The sequence below is a fragment of the Meleagris gallopavo genome, chromosome 4, assembly GCF_000146605.3.
Source record: "Meleagris gallopavo isolate NT-WF06-2002-E0010 breed Aviagen turkey brand Nicholas breeding stock chromosome 4, Turkey_5.1, whole genome shotgun sequence".
Taxonomy (NCBI): Eukaryota; Metazoa; Chordata; class Aves; order Galliformes; family Phasianidae; genus Meleagris; species Meleagris gallopavo.
Genome location: NC_015014.2, coordinates 37610560 through 37628520, shown reverse-complemented (window position 1 = coordinate 37628520; position 17961 = coordinate 37610560). Strand labels below are relative to the sequence as shown.

The 17961-nt window shown below is 38.9% G+C and overlaps 1 protein-coding gene across 9 annotated transcripts in view; it reads right to left on the bottom strand.

Annotated features, from left to right (window-relative positions):
• PDLIM5 (PDZ and LIM domain 5) overlaps window positions 1-17961 on the bottom strand; it is a 112344-nt gene that overhangs the window by 70390 nt on the left and 23993 nt on the right. For all 9 annotated transcript variants that reach the window (XM_010710007.2, XM_031553113.1, XM_010710011.2 and 6 more), the window contains exon 3: window positions 5647-5798. In XM_010710007.2, the coding sequence (XP_010708309.1) occupies window positions 5647-5798 (152 nt within the window). The remainder of the gene's footprint in view (window positions 1-5646; window positions 5799-17961) is intronic.

Sequence of the window (17961 nt, the reverse complement as noted above, 5' to 3'; positions counted from 1 at the left end):
TTTTTTGAGTCAAAATTGTTTACAGACAGTCTATACCTAAGGAGCAAAGCAAGAAAAAGTCTCTTATAATCTCACTTCCCAAATTCAAAACAGAAACAAGATCATACACTTTATCCACACAGTTTGTCAGAATACGTATGCCTCACAACAAAAAGCCCTAGCAGATCAGGGTTCTTTATACAATAAATGGTAAAAATATTTTCTTACTTTCTGCTAAATATAATATTAGGAACAATAAAAATGGTAATTAAAATGCATACTGAGCTAGTCTTACTGCAGACAACCCTTTCTGAAATGGATAATTTGAAAAATCATCCTACAAAACAGAAATCAAATGATCCATAACATTTTTCCTTATTACCCCACCTCAAATCATGAGAATTTCAGCTGTTCTTAAGCTGGAAGTCTAGACTTTGTATTTCCTGAAGGAAAATCTGAGATGAGGAAGAATGCTGTAAAGATCTGCTAATAAAGATCTCATACTCAGGAAAGCAGATAAAATAAGTGTCACTGGTGTAGACATTTGGTTTATTAACTGCAGAACCCAGTCTTAAGGCTCATCTGAATTTTGCCTCCAAATTTGTCCTGCTAATATAGATATCAAATTGCCCAGCTGGCTTTAGCCTCACCTGAAACTCCTGGGTAGCCCTGTAGTTCTAAAAGTTCAGAAAAACAAAACCAAAAATCCCATAGGCATCTCTGAAATTCAACGGCTGTACTGCAATGCCCCACATTTGTTTGTAAAAATCCATGAACTCAACCACTGGAGAAATGGAAGAGCATTAGAAAGACCACAATGTGTTGACACGCAGCACCCAAAAGATTTCTGAAGCATTGCTACAAGGTGATAGAAAAGTAAAAAACAAACATCCTCAAGGGTGCTTCCCAAGTGAATTGGCTCCATAGCCTTCTGTTCCTGTTCTCAGGGAGAGATGAAAAAAACTCCTTCAGAAGTAGCACCATTTTCTCACTATAAAGATCTGTTTCATGAATTAGAGAGGTAAATAAATTCCATATTATAAAAGTAAAAAAAAAACAACCAGTGCCTTCCAGGATTTTCTCCACTGTTTCTTCTTAATCCTTGCATTGCTCATTGCCACTTTTTCCAGAAGTTTCATGGGAATCATGGTGTCATGTAACAGTAGAAATACATGATCTTTATCTTTCTCAATTCCAAAGAATGATTAAGGCATAAGTCTGGAGAAATAGTCCCCAAAAACAATATTTAAAATAGGTGGTGGCTCTTAGCTGTTCAGTAACGTACAGGTTTATTTATGGAAGCCCATGCTAAGTTACTAAAGTTGATATTCAAAAAGCAAGCATCTGGTTTCCATCTGTCCTCATGGGAACCATAAATGGGATTTAACAGAAAAATAAAATACTGGGGTGCAAAAGAGCAAGGTCTCTGAGAGCAAGGGATAAATATCATAATGAAATAATTCTTAACTATAAAATGCATTTAATGTTTCTTAAAAACATATATATGAAGAAAGAAAACATACATTAAATGAAAGGTAAAATCATATGTTATAAAAGGAGAATTTTTTAGCCATATCCCCAATTTTTTTTTTAGCTATATGTAAAAGGAAAAATGAAAAAAAATCCACAAATTGTAATTTAAAAATTGTGAAATGAAATTATAACTTTCATGCTAACCAACAAAACTTGTGTCCAGAGCTAATCAGTTTTAAAGGCATCATCTGAACACACTTCCCAGCAATGGAAATATTGAGAACGTCCAGCTGTGTACAGCAGGCAACCACAGTTTATCTATTTGCATTTAAGCAATCTCCAAACAAAGTGGACTTTTAATTATGACAGCTATAATATCAATTCCTTCAGTAACGGAGGAGTGAATATATAAAAAACAGCATGTCATGCAGTCTTACACATGAAGAAAGGAAGCTTTTATTCTCCCCTCTTCAAATATTGCACTAACATTCAGTTACAAAACAGCTAAATTGGGTTTTCAATCAAGATATGTGCACAACTGCCTCCACAAACATACCCCTTTAAGATGTAAAGTTTCAGAAGGCATTGCTTTAAATATGCCTTCCAGGCAAGTTACTTCTTGCACCTTAATTTCCTTCTCTTCCTTTTTATTTTTTCCATTTTGCACCAAAAAAAAAGAAAAAAAGGGAAAGTCAAATAAAAACCTGACAGAGTTGTACCAAATTAAAATATCTATGATGAGGAAATTGATCATAAAGACTTCTCTCTTGCCTTTGTTGTGTATTCTCGTGAAGTTATATACGTAGATATAAAAGCTACAGCTCTGTAAGTTTTACTTTCAAATAACAAATTGCTCTGATCATTTTATTTAGTCTCTCATGAGCGAGTTGCATAGAAAGCTTCATCGTGAGGCTGGTAGTGTACCCAGTAATTTTTTCCCATCTTGCCACTATTTTTACTTCTCACTGAAGTCTCCATAACCATGTTTACTTCCACATATTCGAAATTACATAAAACTGTATCAAATTATAACCAGTGAAGGATAGAGCAGGGAACCATAGCTGAAAGTACAGTACTTCCACCATTTATCACAAAGGTTATTAAGTATTACCACAATAAAAAGCACCAAGTGGTGCTTTTATATTCAAGTTCCTATAACTACCTTCACCAAACATGGACACTGCAAAAGCCATTAGCTCAAGCTGTAACACTCGCTCAGTTTTCTTGGCCCTTACTGATCACTGTTTTCCTTTAAAATGGCAAAAAAAACTGGGGCATTATCTAGACATTTATATATGCTTTTAGAACTAACTTCAGTATTCGCACACTGTAGCTATTAGTGAGTGGAAGTATATAAAAATTCAAGTTTGTTTTTTTTTTTTAAGTAAGTAGTCTTAAGTTTTCCTATCCTATCAGTGATATTGACACATAATTTAAAGACCAACACTTTCACATTCACAGCGTCTCTTTAATCTTGGAGGGGAGCAATAATGTCTCAGAATACTTTATTTAGTTTTGAGAGAAGAGGTAGGAACAGAAGAATGTAATTATGGAAATCCCTCAGTATTAAAATCTTATCTCACCACCCCATTTATAGCCACAAGCCATTCTTCCCATGGGCAAGCTGCATCTGCAGCTAGCATGAGTCCATCCAACTTTGCAAAGCGCTTTTTTCCAGACTAAAAAGAATAAACAAACCAACAAAGCAAATTCCTCACAGGCAGGAAAGCTGGGAGTGCGCTGCCCATGGCTTTGGTTTCATGAGATCCAAGCTAAATTAGAAACAGCTGAGCCCATGGGACTGCAGAGAAGCACCACCTCAAGACAGGACATCCGTCCCACTCTGATGCTGGGGCTGAGGCTATTTCTTTGATCTCTGATTGTCTCATCCCAGCCCAGCCTTCAGCTGTCAGGTACCAGACACAAACCCATGAGTCAGTTCCTGAGCAAGGTAGGAAGGGTGAGAACAGGAGACATCTGGGTTAACTCATGATTAATTCAATTTTTAAACCACACAGCAGTCATCTCTGTGCCCAACCAGGCAAGTTACTGCCTGAATGGGACACACCTGCTGTTCCTTTCTGATATCTGATATTAACCCCACCAATCGATTTAAAATGACAGGCAAAAGTGGGTCAAACGTGGTTGCCTGCAGGTGTGACTCAATGGACTCCTGGACAGTGAGGCATTTCCAAATGGCTTGCTTGCCCTGTTAAAAACCCCAAAAATGAATGACACACTAAGTACAGTGTATGATTCCACTGGTGGGTTGTTTCATCAAGAAACTCTTCATGCCAACTTTACAAGTTTCACTGGAGAAAATGCCCCGGGCATGAACCACACCACAAGATAATCCTTTATTCAGAGGCTGAGCAAAAAGGAATCGCTCATTAAGAACAGCTAAAGACCAAAGCACAGCAGGACAACAGACAAAACAAGAATCAGCAAGCAGGACTGAAACTGTACCCTCTCAGAAAAGAGAGCATTCACACACAAATTCAACTATATGTCTTGTAATGCTGTGTATCACCACCACCCTGGAGAGTATGACATTTCTCAGACTACAGCCATGTCCTTTCTTTATTTTTGTACTCTCTGACAGGGATGTTCCTTTTCTTATTGAAAGGAAGGATAACTTGCTCAGAAAGGTAGCAGTAACTGGTGAGGCAATATTGATATGGGGCTCAAGCAACACTCACTGAAGAACTTCATTGCTGAAGGAGGGCACAGCAGCAATCAGCAGGATACAATGGCAGTTATTTCCTTTGATAACAAGAAAAGATGGTTCTCATTATGTAATAGTTTCAGTGGTCAGTTTTTCTGCAAGATACTCACTCACATCATTAAATAAAAACAGTAGTCTTCTAATAAAAGCCGACTTTCAGCCTTGGGAGACTTTTGAGAGTCTGCAGGAATTTATTGCTTAGTGCTGCTGCTCTTCCTGCTTCAATTCCAACAATGAGCATGTGAGCATTCTGCTCCCTTTTTCCAACCTCTCCCAGAACATAGCCCCATGCTAAGTGCAGTATGCTGAAATTCAAAAAAATTTAGGAACAGGCAGATTGGCCCAACCAATCTATAGTGGTAACTGCAGTTCACAAAGGGAAGCTGCAATTTTGTACAGCTGTACTGCCACTTTGGGAACCACCTCTCTCTGACACCAAGCTGCAATATTTTCATCTGTGTAACTCAAGGGCTGATGGAAAAAAAGAAAAAATCCATCATTCAGCAGCAGAGAGATTTTGCTGCAGGTACTAAAATAACCACTTGCCAAAGTCAACTATTTATCAAACCGGCAGTATTCCAGGAACTGGACAGTGGTGTATTTCACTTTTACCTGCAGTAAAACTGAACACCCTTTCCCCCCAACCAAAATCCAACGCACAGTTTAGCTTTGTGGAACAGTGGGTATTTTACCTTGCTCTATTTTACTGCTTTTTATACCTTAACTCTGCACATTTTCTAATTATTTATTCGCAGCATCAACTTATTAACCAAAAACAGGTTCAGATCACCTACTAATAGTGTTCTTATGCCTCCTAAGATTCCCCCTAGTAGTAGGTTCTAAAATACTTTATTAAAAAAAAAAAGTTGCTTTAAACAAGTGCTAACAAATAGTCATCATTTGAATTAATGCAAATCTTACTGCAATTTTTTCAAGAAACTTTCATCACAATATACTTCAACCAAAAGTACTGCTGGCCTCTGAAAGGCCTGTTCTGCCATGTTAGCTGCTATTGACTGCTTCCACAGTGTCATTCAGCTTATTTTTTAAACTTCCAGCAATATGTAATGGAGTAAGTGGAGGTTTAGAAGCAAAAATAATGTAGGATCTGACACAAGAAGGTACCACCCTCAGTCAACTAGAAGAGAGAGGTCAGGTCTATTTTTAATTAAGAACTGTTAACAAAACCGAAGTTCAAGGAGAAGCTAGACATCATACAATGTGAAAGAGGTGACATAAGGTTGGCAAAGATCTCTGCCTACTCAAGTAATTAACAACTAATGTGTTTTCTGAAATGCTATAAATCAAGACATTTCAGGTTACAGTAGTGTATCTTCAAATGAAGGCCACTTAACTCCAAGCACTTTGCCAAACTACTTACATGGTTTTAGCCTCCAAACATCTGCTATGATAATGATTAATTCTCCTTTAAAAAAAAAAAAAAAGAAAGAAAGACAAAGCTTCCTTACCTTTGCAAAGTCATATTCAGATTGCCTGTACATGCCTTGATCTTGTTTTGTGCTTCTAGATGAGTCATCCCGTCTGTACTTATCCCATCAATAGTGAGAACCACGTCACCAATCCCCACGTGTGCTCGGGCTGCTTTTCCACCGTCGTTAAGCTGAAATGCCACAAAAAAGGCAAATGAGAGACTTAAATACTTTATGCTTATATTCTCTGAACAAAGGAAAATAACTTATACAATGTTTTGTTCATAAAAATGGAAAAAGTTTGAGTTTCTTTATGAGCATGTTTCTGTGCATATTGCAGTATATGTACAATCTTTTTGGTGAAGCATTATTTATAAATTCATGTTTTTATTTCATACTAATGACAGGAAAAGCATTGCATAGCATTATCTATTTTTCAAAACCAAACTACTCATTGACTGGCTGACAGCTATGCACCTTCACCAAAAAAGGGAAGCAGGGAGAGGCACGTAAAATTTCCTGGTTGCAAGCTTCAGTCTATTATCTCTTTACATCTGAGATTTCTCACATGGATGAAAGAAAGGCTGTAAGTCAGTTTTTTCAATTCTAGCTTTTCAATCTAATCCATCTCCTCAAAGTTTATGTATTTGTTAACAGTTGGTTATATGTATGAAAGTCTTTATTAACGGTGAAGCTATCTTTCCCCTCAGCTGCAACTACAAGAAAGTCAAAAATTCAACATTACAGACAGGCCAGTTACAGAATTTTGTTTTGACTCATTCTTGGTTTATAGCTGTAGTGACCCACAGTATACTCAAAACAGAATAAGAAAGGCTTCTTGAAAAGTCTGACTCTTTGATCAAGGTTACTGCTGAAGTTCAGCTCATTTGCCTTTGGTCCACTTTAATGAAGCACTCTAGCAACAAAAACTTTTGTAAAGATCACATTACTGACTCTGACTGAACAATAAATCAATCTTCTCATCTGATGCCACCAGCTTTAATCTCAAGGACACACACACACAACAACAACAGAAAAAACAGCAATGCATGGTAAGATTTACATAGTGATTTATAATCTTGGTCCTCAATCTGTTGAGCACTTCGTAGCTAGATATTGAGAACAGTCCTATATGGTGCAAATTCCCTCTTTGTACTCATATTTCCTCTCTTTCAGCAGACAAGCTGTTACTGTTTGACCATGTATGTAAAACCCCACGTCTACTTTGCATGCAAGCATGAGTCAGTTTCTTGAAGAAATCACTACTTTTAGGGAGGTACTGCAAGCAACACAATTACTTTGTCTTCATTTCCAAAAGCATGGTCCAAAGAGAACTCCAATTGCTGTAAATCAAGCAGCTGCCCAAGGGAAAGCAGAATGAAGGCCCTCATCTGAGTTGCCTGCAACCTCTCATTTACTGCATCCAGCAGCTACCAGAAAGTTACCTCTCTCAACAATGACAAATCACTAATTACCCCATTTACTTTTCCAACAAGAGAAACAAGGCTAGCTCTTGAAATCAGTCTATGGCAAGGGGGTACAAACACAATGAATATGAAAGACTCACTTTTTGTATTTGTATACTAACAGTGACACAAGGAAGAATGTCACCTCCTTATAAACCTGTGGGAAGTACCCCATCAGCCTATCAGATGTTCCTAAAAATCTCAGGGATGATGCACAACAACTGGGATGTATATCTGACAGCATCTGAAGACAAACACTTTTGCTACAAGGCAAACGCAAATGCAATAGCCCCAAAACCACTAAATTTGACAACAATTACTGAAAGCAGAAGCTTTTATACTTGGTGGATCAGAGCTCACGCTTTCCCACATCAGTCTCTATCACACAGACATTTGAAGTAGCAATCATCAGCAACTCAAAACATTAGCCAAAAACTCAAAAAAAATCTGATAAATCTTCCGGTTTGGTGTCAGTTTTATGAAACATGTTACCTTTGTGAAAGGGGAAGCAGGAGAAGTAGGAAGACTTGTAATCTCTTAAGGTTCAGAAGAGCAGTTTGTCCCTCACCATGACAGGTCAACACAATTATTTTACCCAGAGATGAAACTGAAGTGTGCTCACAAATGGAAGGCAGCAGAGCAAGTTTCATGCAAGCAAAAAAAAAAAAAAAACAGGAAAAAGATGATGCTCTAATTTTTGAAAGCTTCTGGACTTGCTACATTAATCAGAATTACAATTTCTGTGGTAAAACAATTTCCAAAAGGTTTCAACAACAAAGTGAGAATTTCTGCAAAAAATTGGTGTTCAGACCCAGCTTTCAGCGAAGAGACCCAATTTTGATAAAACCCAGTTCAGGGAACCCCATTAGCATGCAGAAAGCTATGACCAACGTAGCTATTTATAGTGAAGATCCTTAAATCTTGGCGGGGGGAAACCACAGTAAACAGTTCTCTAAATCGCTACATTACAGCAGGTTGACATTTGTCAGCGATGTCTGCAAAAGGGAATGGAATGTCAGGGCATTAAAAGCTAAAGGTCAGAAGGATCACCATGCCTTGTAGCTGGACTGCTGAAGTTAATAAAATCCAGCTTTCTCAGAATATACGCAAATGGGCATAATCCACATATGATGTAATTGGCGATGAAAAGAGCAACCTAAAAGCACTTAAGCAGCAAGACATCAAAAAGCAGGGTTCAGAGTGAATATTTTCATTGGGAAGGGGTGCTTATGTTCTGGAGAAGTGTAAAGTAAAACAAAAAGAACACTTTTTTTTTTTTGGTCTAATTACAGTGCCAACACATAACAAACCAGAGTCAGAGTGACATTTGAAGAGGCCACTCTTAAATATTTGTCTTCTGGTAACCAAACTCTCTGTATGCATTAATGAGAGGGAGCTGCAAAATTATTTTTCAGAAGTAAGCCCCGGGCAAAAATTCATTAAAAATGTCATTGGGAAGTTCATCTTGGGAAGAAAGCAGCACATCCCAGAAAGCAAGGTGAGCTTCTGTCTGCGTCCACGAGACCTACTGGGCAGGAAAGGAATTGAATCTGCCTTAGAGATGGAGGGATCACAGACACGACTGAATTAACAAATTACTGGACTGTTAATGGCCGAACCATGCACGCAAAGGGATGCCAGTGCACTAATCTCCTTATCTAGATAGAGTGGATAAAACTTCCAAGTAGCACTCACTGATTTGGGATCAGAGATCTGACTAATGGGAGGAGAGGTTGGTACTTCTAGGAAATCTCAGCTCAGCACGACTCTGCCCTGGCAGTGCCTGCCAGCATCCTTGGTTCATCAAGCATCTGTTCATCTCATACTGAACAGAGCAAGCTTTGCCACAGATACTGAAAAGAGCAATATACTCAGAGCATACAGAGCATCAACGATACATAAATAAAAATAAACATCTACACTGAATACATCAGTAGGAATTCAAACACTGAAAGAATTATGGACCGCAGATGTATTTTTACTTCCAGGAATCTCAGTTTTGACACCTCTTTGTTTCTCTAACAGCACATTACCATTACAAACAATAAGTTCATAAACATATTGAGCATTATATACATATTACTGTGTAAGTATTCAAACCAAAAATAAATCAAAGATTCCCCACATATTCCTCACCACTAACTCCAATTATTTCTGTTTTTAAACTCAGAACTTGAAAAAATCCAACCGATATTGAAGTTCTACCAAAAAAAAAAAAAACAAAAACGTAGGTGCCAAAGTACAAGAAAACCCAGAGTGTTATTCGTAAATCATATCTACTTTTACACAGTACTTGTCTTATATGAGTGGTTTGGTCTTATACTGGACATTTAACTTCAGCTATGAAGTTAGTAAGATGAGCCTGCATCAGTCAGAGGTGAACTACAGTGTTACATATGCTTAAAGACCAAAATACCAATAGACCGATGGGCAAAAAGCCAAAAACTAATGCAGAAATCCTAGTATGAGGAAAGGATATCATTAGAACATATGCTTGTTTAAATACGTCTAAACAATAAATGGAAGCAATGCAACAAGGTGTATGTACAGAAGAGAATGGCATTAAAATTGTAAGACACGCTATCTGCAAGTCAAACTAATTTCTAAGCAGTATAAACATTCTTGCAATCCTTTATGGATCTGTTTTTAATTCTGCATTTACAATATGAGTTTTTAATTTTTTTTAAATCAAGTATGAATTAGGGATAAAAAAAAGTTTAGTTTTGTTTTTTGATGTTACATAGAATACCTCTAAAACTATGAAATTGCCAATATTTGCTCCTACTGAGCTCCATCTCCATTTTCTTTGGGAAGCTCATTTTGAGGTAGGGAGGCAAGCAGGAGAGACGTTTCATGACCAGGCACCTGCCAAGGCCAATCATCCCCACAGCCCCAGCAGCAAACCTCCTCTCAGCCTCATAGCAGCCCCCAGCTCCATGGCTGAAAGCCAAAACCCAGTCTATGCCATCCACACTCAGAACAGTTTCTAATAAACACTTATAAAATCATCCACCTAATATTAGACTTCAGCTTTGTTTGACCTCCAAGTTCTTTTCATTGCTGTTGTTTTTAAACAGCAGAATTTCCAAGCTGCAAACATTGTTCTAAGCTACGTTCCAAACTAAGATAAAACAAAAGTAAACTAGTTCTTGATCCAGGATGAACTTCAAAGGCAGTGTAAAGTAATCCCAGCACAGTTCTACCCCTCCAATTTCTAAAAGCAAACAGGCCAAATCACGCTGCATTAAAGCCACTTTGTTGAGCTAAGTTTTAGCTCATCTTTTATCATTTGTTTTTTTAATAAACAGCATTTAAAAAATAAAAAGGAAGATGAGAGGGAAAAAATAAAAGTACCTCTTTTGCTTTCCAGAGATATTTTAAGATAATATTCTTTTCAGGAAAATTGTATGTGCACACATACATGCACACCTCTCTCTAAATTAATGCAATTTGTAGTTTAACTCATTCCTAATTAGCTTATAACCATTTGTTTTCCTTCACATGACTTTGAGGAAAAGCTTGACAAACATCTCTTCTTTGGGCCATACTGTTACTTAGCTTTTATGCAGTAACAAATGAAATACCTAGACTGCAGTTACCCATAAGACAAAGGACTATATACAGAGAAGGATGCTGCCTTTCGTCTTTCCTACACTGCCTGCCCTGAATCAACTGCAGCTGCCAGCAGCTTGCCTGATGCTGCATCACAACCACTTTGCCAGAGACTATTTTATAGTCAGACAGCAAATAATGCTTTCCCTCATGATGCAAAAAAGCCTTCAATATCAGATGTAACTTCCACACTCCCAGAATGGAATTATTTACTCTGAATTTAAAACTTTGAGTTCTCTCCGGTTTGATTTTTATCCCTCCAGCACTTCTGATGCACTCTTGCCTATAGCAATTCAAGAAATGCATAAACACAACAGAAGTCAACCAGACAACCACCTTTAATTACCACCATTCCTGCTTCCCTTTCTGCCTACACCCTTACTTACATTAGAATATCGAAACAAAAAAAACACATAAAAAACAAGCAGCATACACACTTACAGAATTAATGTTATGAGAGAACTTTGCCTGTTTGATTTGTTTGTGGCTTTGCTCTCTTCATCAAATACCATCCTGCTTTTGCACATAGCAGTCCCAGCCACAGAGGCTCTCTTTCTCTCTGCCGTAACACACGCAGACGCTACCATTTACACTGTGACCAGTTACTCTGTTGTTGATTGCTGACCTTGCTTCACCTGAGCAAAGCACGATGTTACAGCAGCATTTAACAGCAGGCTCTCACATGCACACAGAGCTCCAAGCATGCTCGAAAGCAGCCCTTGGGTGGTTTACTGAAAGCTCGGGGAATAGACCGTTGCCCCACACAAAGAGACCCAAAGACACAGCAGCACATCACCATGGGATCTGACATGCAAACCTTTGAGTACAAACAGCTCAGTGCTGTGCTCCAACCAGCCCTAACTAGTGCAGCAATTTGTCCAAGCTGTTTCTCCCCTGCAAATCAGAAGCAAAAACCCTGCCTAAACTCAGGCCTTCTAAAAGGCTTTAGAATCTACATTACCACTTCTTCATGAAAAAAAAGTTTCTGAAAGAGTCATGGGAGCACCTGCTCTTTGTGGCAAATGAGCTTCTTCAGCTCTCACTGGAAACTGAGAGCTGGATCGTATTCCTCACAGCCTTTACTACTGCAGTGTTATTCACATAGCCAACAGATTAGCCAGCCAGCCTTCGTACTTGCTTCCAAATCAAGAACGTACATGGCAGTTTTAAAGTCCAGATCAAATTTATACAGCTGAGGTATAAGAGCTCTAATACAGGGTTTGCAGTGGAAACCGCTGACACAACTGATTACAAAAGGGGATATGAGGCAGTCCTATAACTATGCTGAAGATTTTCCCCAAACCAACCAGAGCTTAGGTGAAAAAGAGAGAGAGAGAGAAAGAGAGAGAGAGAAAGAGAGAAAAAAACTTCAATTCCCAGAGCATTTTGCTGTGGCCCATTTCTTCCATTACCAGAAAGCCCTGCCCTCACCTCTCCCTCTGCTCCCATCATTTGTGTTCTTCTCTCCGCAGCCCTAGGAGTGCTCCCAGACTAACGCTGTAGTCTGGGGTGAACACCCCATGACAACCATCACTGAAGACAATAAACATAAAGCATCAACTGTACTTCTCAGCCTCATTCTGCACCACTCTGCCAGCTACCATCCCAGTGAGAGGACTACACTGCATCCCAGCCTGTTCTCACAGGGCATCCTGCTCTTCTTCAGCCCTTCTCTTCAGCTGCAGCGCAGCAGCAGTTTGGCTGAAGTTTACCCAAGACAGCCCTTCAACTTACTGCAGCCCACAAAGAGAGGATGAAGGGAGCCCACAGGCATTCAAGCATTTTGCTTGGGAGCAACCCACAAAACCACTCCTCACATTTCATTCTCATTTCTGCCATTTATCCTCAAAGGAGCACAAGGAGATGGCTGCTGAAAAAAGAAGAGGCATCACACAGTGAAAATTACTCTTGCACATGATTGGGTTGATGGCAGATAGGATCTAAAAATATTAATTAAGAGTTTAGAAAATAGGATAACTGCACAATGTATAGGTCTTTTGAATAGGCTGTCTCCTGCTTTTCATCATCTGACACTGAACAGATCCACTTGAATGCCAGGAGGTGAAACAGAAGAACAAGCCCAGAGCTTCCCTTGCTTGCTCCAGAATAGGTTGCTAATAAGCAGGCATGGTTTCCAGGTGCTGCTGCCAGAAGGGTTATTAGCTGGTGCCATTCCTCACTTGTCACGGCTTGGCTGACGGTGGTTTCCTCACAGCCCTGCTCTTCCACAAGTACGTTTCATCCATGCCACCTCTCTCTTATGACAGCTCAACTGCTGCAGTGTGGCAGCTTCAGAGACAGTGCCTTCAGCTTTAACTTCTCTAGGAAGAGGGAAGTAATTAACTAAACAAACTCAGCAATAAATTCCAACATAAATAATGTGTTTATATGTAGCCTAAGGATGTTATTGAGGTATTGAAACATAAGCTAAAATCTAGGAATATCCACTGGGATTCAAAGAACTACCAAAACAAATCAAAACTTCCACCCAGTTCACAAAAGGAATAAAGAAACTCTTCGATGGGTGTGCATCTCTATTGGCAAGGCTAGGCATCTGGTGTTGCTTTTCTGAGCCACCAAAAGCACTGAGGAAAGCAAACAGGTGATCACTGAAATGAGACAGGTAATACCTGTAGGCTTCCTGAACAACAGGATCCAATTAATGTTCTGATTTAGGGAAGAAATAAAGTTGCAGTGTCAGAAATCAAGTTGTCAAAAGCAGAAGGGCAAAATAATTCAGATATTGCAGCTACAGCTGGATTTGAAAGAAGGTGGGCAATTCCTCCAAATACTTCAATGACAGAAAATGACTTACAGCAAGTGCTAGAACGCCTGCAGATATTTTGGAGTATAAATTAGAAGGTTTTGCAAAGCCTTTTCTCAGAAGGCTCGGTTCCCATACGGTCAGTGTGCCCCAGAGCCCTTTTTATTTTAACTGGCTGGCTACTCCCTGAAGATTATTCTTCTGTTCATAGAGTTTACAGAACTAATCCAGGCTTCTCCGTGGGAGAATATATGCCAGTGGGTAAAAATTACTGCCTACTTAATTTCTCAGAGAGACAGCAAGAGGAAACAGAATAAAAACATAGCTAGCAATGCTATGTAAACATCATGTGACTGCTCTAGCTCTTGCAAGCTTTACGTCTATAGAGACTCCCTTCCAAAGATTTTTGTACGTCCAACACAAATTAATTCCACAACGGAAGCATGCAATTACTTGGGACTGTTGAAGAGACATCACCTTAGTAGCCACATGGTTTGCATCAAAACAGGAGCTCCCAGTACCTGAAGTTTTTACAACAGTGAGAAGCACTGCTGACTCCAACATCCACTCAGAGGCAGCAGTCAGGGCCTTGCCCATCAAGGAGGGCAGATGGCATCCATTCCCACAGCATGAAGGCAATACAATGAAGATCCCTGCACTGCCTACAGTGGTGTAAATTGTCCTTTCCCAAACAGAACTATCATTACTCATTTACAGATGATAAAATTAATTCAACTGATTGAACATCTTGATTCCATACGATTTTCAAGCCTATTATTTAGTCCTAAACAATGAGATATGCCTTTCATGCATCAAATGTAACATCATTGTCCTGCATTTTCCAGGATGTCCTCTTCTACAGGAAACCAAACAGATTAACATTTTATTCTGTTAGTCCTTCCTGTGGGAAGTTGACCTGAGGGATGCAGAGGAGTCTTGCATGTTGCAGCAGTGTGAAGGAAATGCTACTCATGAAACAATCCCACATGTGAAAGCAAAAGCAAACAGAGAAAGTAAGCGGAGAAGCACGAACTGAAACCTGACCTGAAAGAAACTAATAGCCCTTTACCAGTGGCAAGAAAACCCTACTACAAATTAGATGTCTCATGATAGCTCACCTGCTGCTTCACTTTCACAGACATGCACAAACACAAAGTCCTTCTTCAAAGACTATATAATTTAGATAATGATAAGCTGTACCACGTAAGTAAAGAGGAAAACAGAGGCAAGTTCAAACATTGTCAGCCTATCTTTTATGGGTAAAATCTGTACAGGGAGGACAGCTCACCTGAACATTATCTCAAGCCAAAATTCTGCTGGAGTTTCTGCAGAAGTCCACTTTTCAAGGCTAAACCCATATGCAGCAATGGGAGTCACCACAGAATTACATATGACACATTTAGGAGTCGCATGTGAAAAAAAAAAAAACAACAGTGAATTTATTCACAGTTAGTGACATAAGTCCTGACCAGGAGTCGCACAGTAGATGTGAGGAATATAAATGGGACTGGAAGATCAGTACATTTTTATTAAGTATAAGAAGTTCACTTTAGAGAACTAAGAAGTTCACTTTCGAGGCTGAAGGGGAAGGGTGAATCAATTCAACAGACAATGAAGGAAGTCTTGTGGCAACCATATCAGATAGGACTTGGGGAGCACCCAGGACAAAAAAGGAGAAAATTGTGCTAGCAAGAAACAAGGAGGAAGGGACTGGCTGGCAGGTTTTGCAACTGGTCAGAGAATCCATGACCAGTCATCCAAACATCGCAAATGAAAAGGCAGCAACTTTTCAATGTAGCTTGAAAGAAAAGGAGAAGATATACTGCATCATCATCACATAGCTGATTTTTTATTTATTTATTTTTTAAAAAATATTACCTACGCCAGATCAGGAAAAAGATTCATATGCGTATGTGCTTTCACTTAAAGCTAGGGACAGAGAACTCTCAGGATTTGTCAAGCAAAACTTCTAGCACAAAGAAATAAAAGAGAAATAGGAGACATCAGGAAATCCTAGTGGATATCTAGCTTTTTATATGTCAAGGGAATATTAGAACAGACATTTACTTTTAGGCAGACACTTATTGGCTGAAAACCCAAAGTATAAAATATTGCAGAAAGAAGTCCAATAAAAACTCTAAGAAAACAAGAAACACATTTTAAAGGAGTTGTATATTGTTTAATAAATTCATACCAGCTGTTTACAGCTAAGACGCAAAAGTCCTTACCACAAGCTAAAAAAGCTCATGAGCACATATAACAATTTCAAATTTAATTTTGCATTTGTAGATTGCACACAAACAACATGGTTTTGGTTTACTTGACTTTAAACATGACTTGTGCATTACTTCAGTTTACACACATCCAGGTTGTTTTTAAAGCAATGGATACACTACAATAGAAAGTGTTACATACATACACACCTCTTTTTTGGTTTGTTTCTTAGTGTTTTTTGTTGTTTGTTTTGTTTTGTTTTTAAAAACATAGCCACACACACAAATTTAAGGGCATTCTTCCTCTCCGATGGGGACCTGTATGAAATGGCCACATGAAGACGATCAGCTTTTCTTTTTAGGCAGTGCTTGACAAAAAGCACTTCTCCAGAGAAATTGGAAGCTATTCAGGACAAATACTCTAACAGCAAAATGAAGACCCTCATTCCAGGTACAATTTTCTTATATTTTCCTTTACGTGCCATGACCTCTGGACTCTATCCTACAAATCAAGACACTTGAAACTCAGTTCTGGAAAAAAAATCCCCCCCCTAAATTTTCACTGCAAGGTTTACACTGTGATCACATCTCAGGAGAATAACATTTAAATATTTCCACTCTGGAATTTTGGGACTAAAAACAAGACCACTTTTAAAAATTCAGCGCAGATTATAGACAAATATAGGCAACAATTCCAGTCTAAACAATGCAATACCAAAACCTAATATTTACTCATTTCTCCAACCTAATCCAAGACAGATAATACAGAATCTTTGCATGTTTTAGCATTTTTTCCCCTCCTCCTTTTTCTGTTAAATGCAAGTAACTACAAAATAATAATAACTTGCATAGGAGTCAGTGGGCTCCATAGGAGCAAGACTGTTGAAAGTGGCAGTGAGATTTTATGCCGTGTACCCTCAAACAAATGAAAAAGATATTTTCAAATGAATCTGGTATTTAGAACAAATCTTCAAGAAAAACTAGGTAAGTAACAGCCTCTCAAAAGCACATCTTTTCATCTACTGAGGTAGAAAAGAAACGAGAAATCCAAGAAACATCTTGGAAAGCAGAGGAGTGCTGCCCTAGCAGAGCTGTGCCAAGTTCATGCTCATTCCCATCTAGAGGCTTACCCAGGCTGGACCTGCTACCCATTTCAGCAGAAGATGCAGGTGCCCACTGCCTGAAGTAAGGAAAGACACCTCCCTCTGCTCACCCTATATACTGTGTTGAGATGGGGAATAGTTTCCAAAACTGATGAGGTTCCACCTTTAGTTTGAGAACATAGTAAAATACAAAGTAGAAATATTTCAATCCTCCTTCTTCTCCCGCTGCCCAACTACCACTAGCCAAGATATGATGTACTGCTCAAAGGCTATCAAGGAATAGTCACCATAAGAACAAGAAAGATCTGATGGTTCCCCGCTCAAGACCATCATTAAACAGCAATGCCATGCCTGCTCTTGTGGGTGGAAGGCAAAAATAAACACACATACGGAGGCAGAAAGTGAGATACAACATGCAGTCAGTGACCTTTGGCAAGCTATGTCTAACTGCCACGTGAGCTGGTGACATCAAGGATCACAACATTCTGATCCTAAAATGCATTGTTTGCATACTTGCAAATTGGTTTAACAAAACAATTTTAGGAGCAGACTTTTTCCTCATCTATATGACATTCTTATGCAGTCACTTTCTAAAAGCCAAATGGGTTCAGCAAGGCAATTAAGAAAAAAAAAAAAAAGGTACAGAAGGTTGTGAACTCTTCGCACAGCCATTCATCATGTCTTCCTCAAAATTAACAGCTTCATACATTCCTCTCCAGCCACCTATTAAGAGGCATCAGATAACTTCTAATTACGCAAGCCACCTGCCTGGCCACCGCAGAGGCTGAGCAGTCTGGAAGTGTTTAATACCTCTCCCCGTGTTTAGTTACAACCTGCACCTCAAGCCCAGGGGCAGGATGGCTTTCCCAGGCAGAAATGGCTTCTCTGTCTCCTGAGCTGCTAGATTTAAATGGCAACATAGCACAGTTACGGCATACCTAAACATAGTTTTGATGCTGACAACATAGGATTTTCCATGCATTTATAGAAACATGTTGTGATGAGACTTTTGAAGAAATAGAATCATATGGTACATAAACATGTAAATACACAAACACTGAAATGGCTATAAAATATTAATTCCTTACTCAAATTTTAGACTGGAATTATTTTAATGTGTGTAGATTTCATCTCAACAACAAAATAATTCAAGCTAACCTTCAACAACTACAGGTAAGCTAAGCTGCTACTAGTAT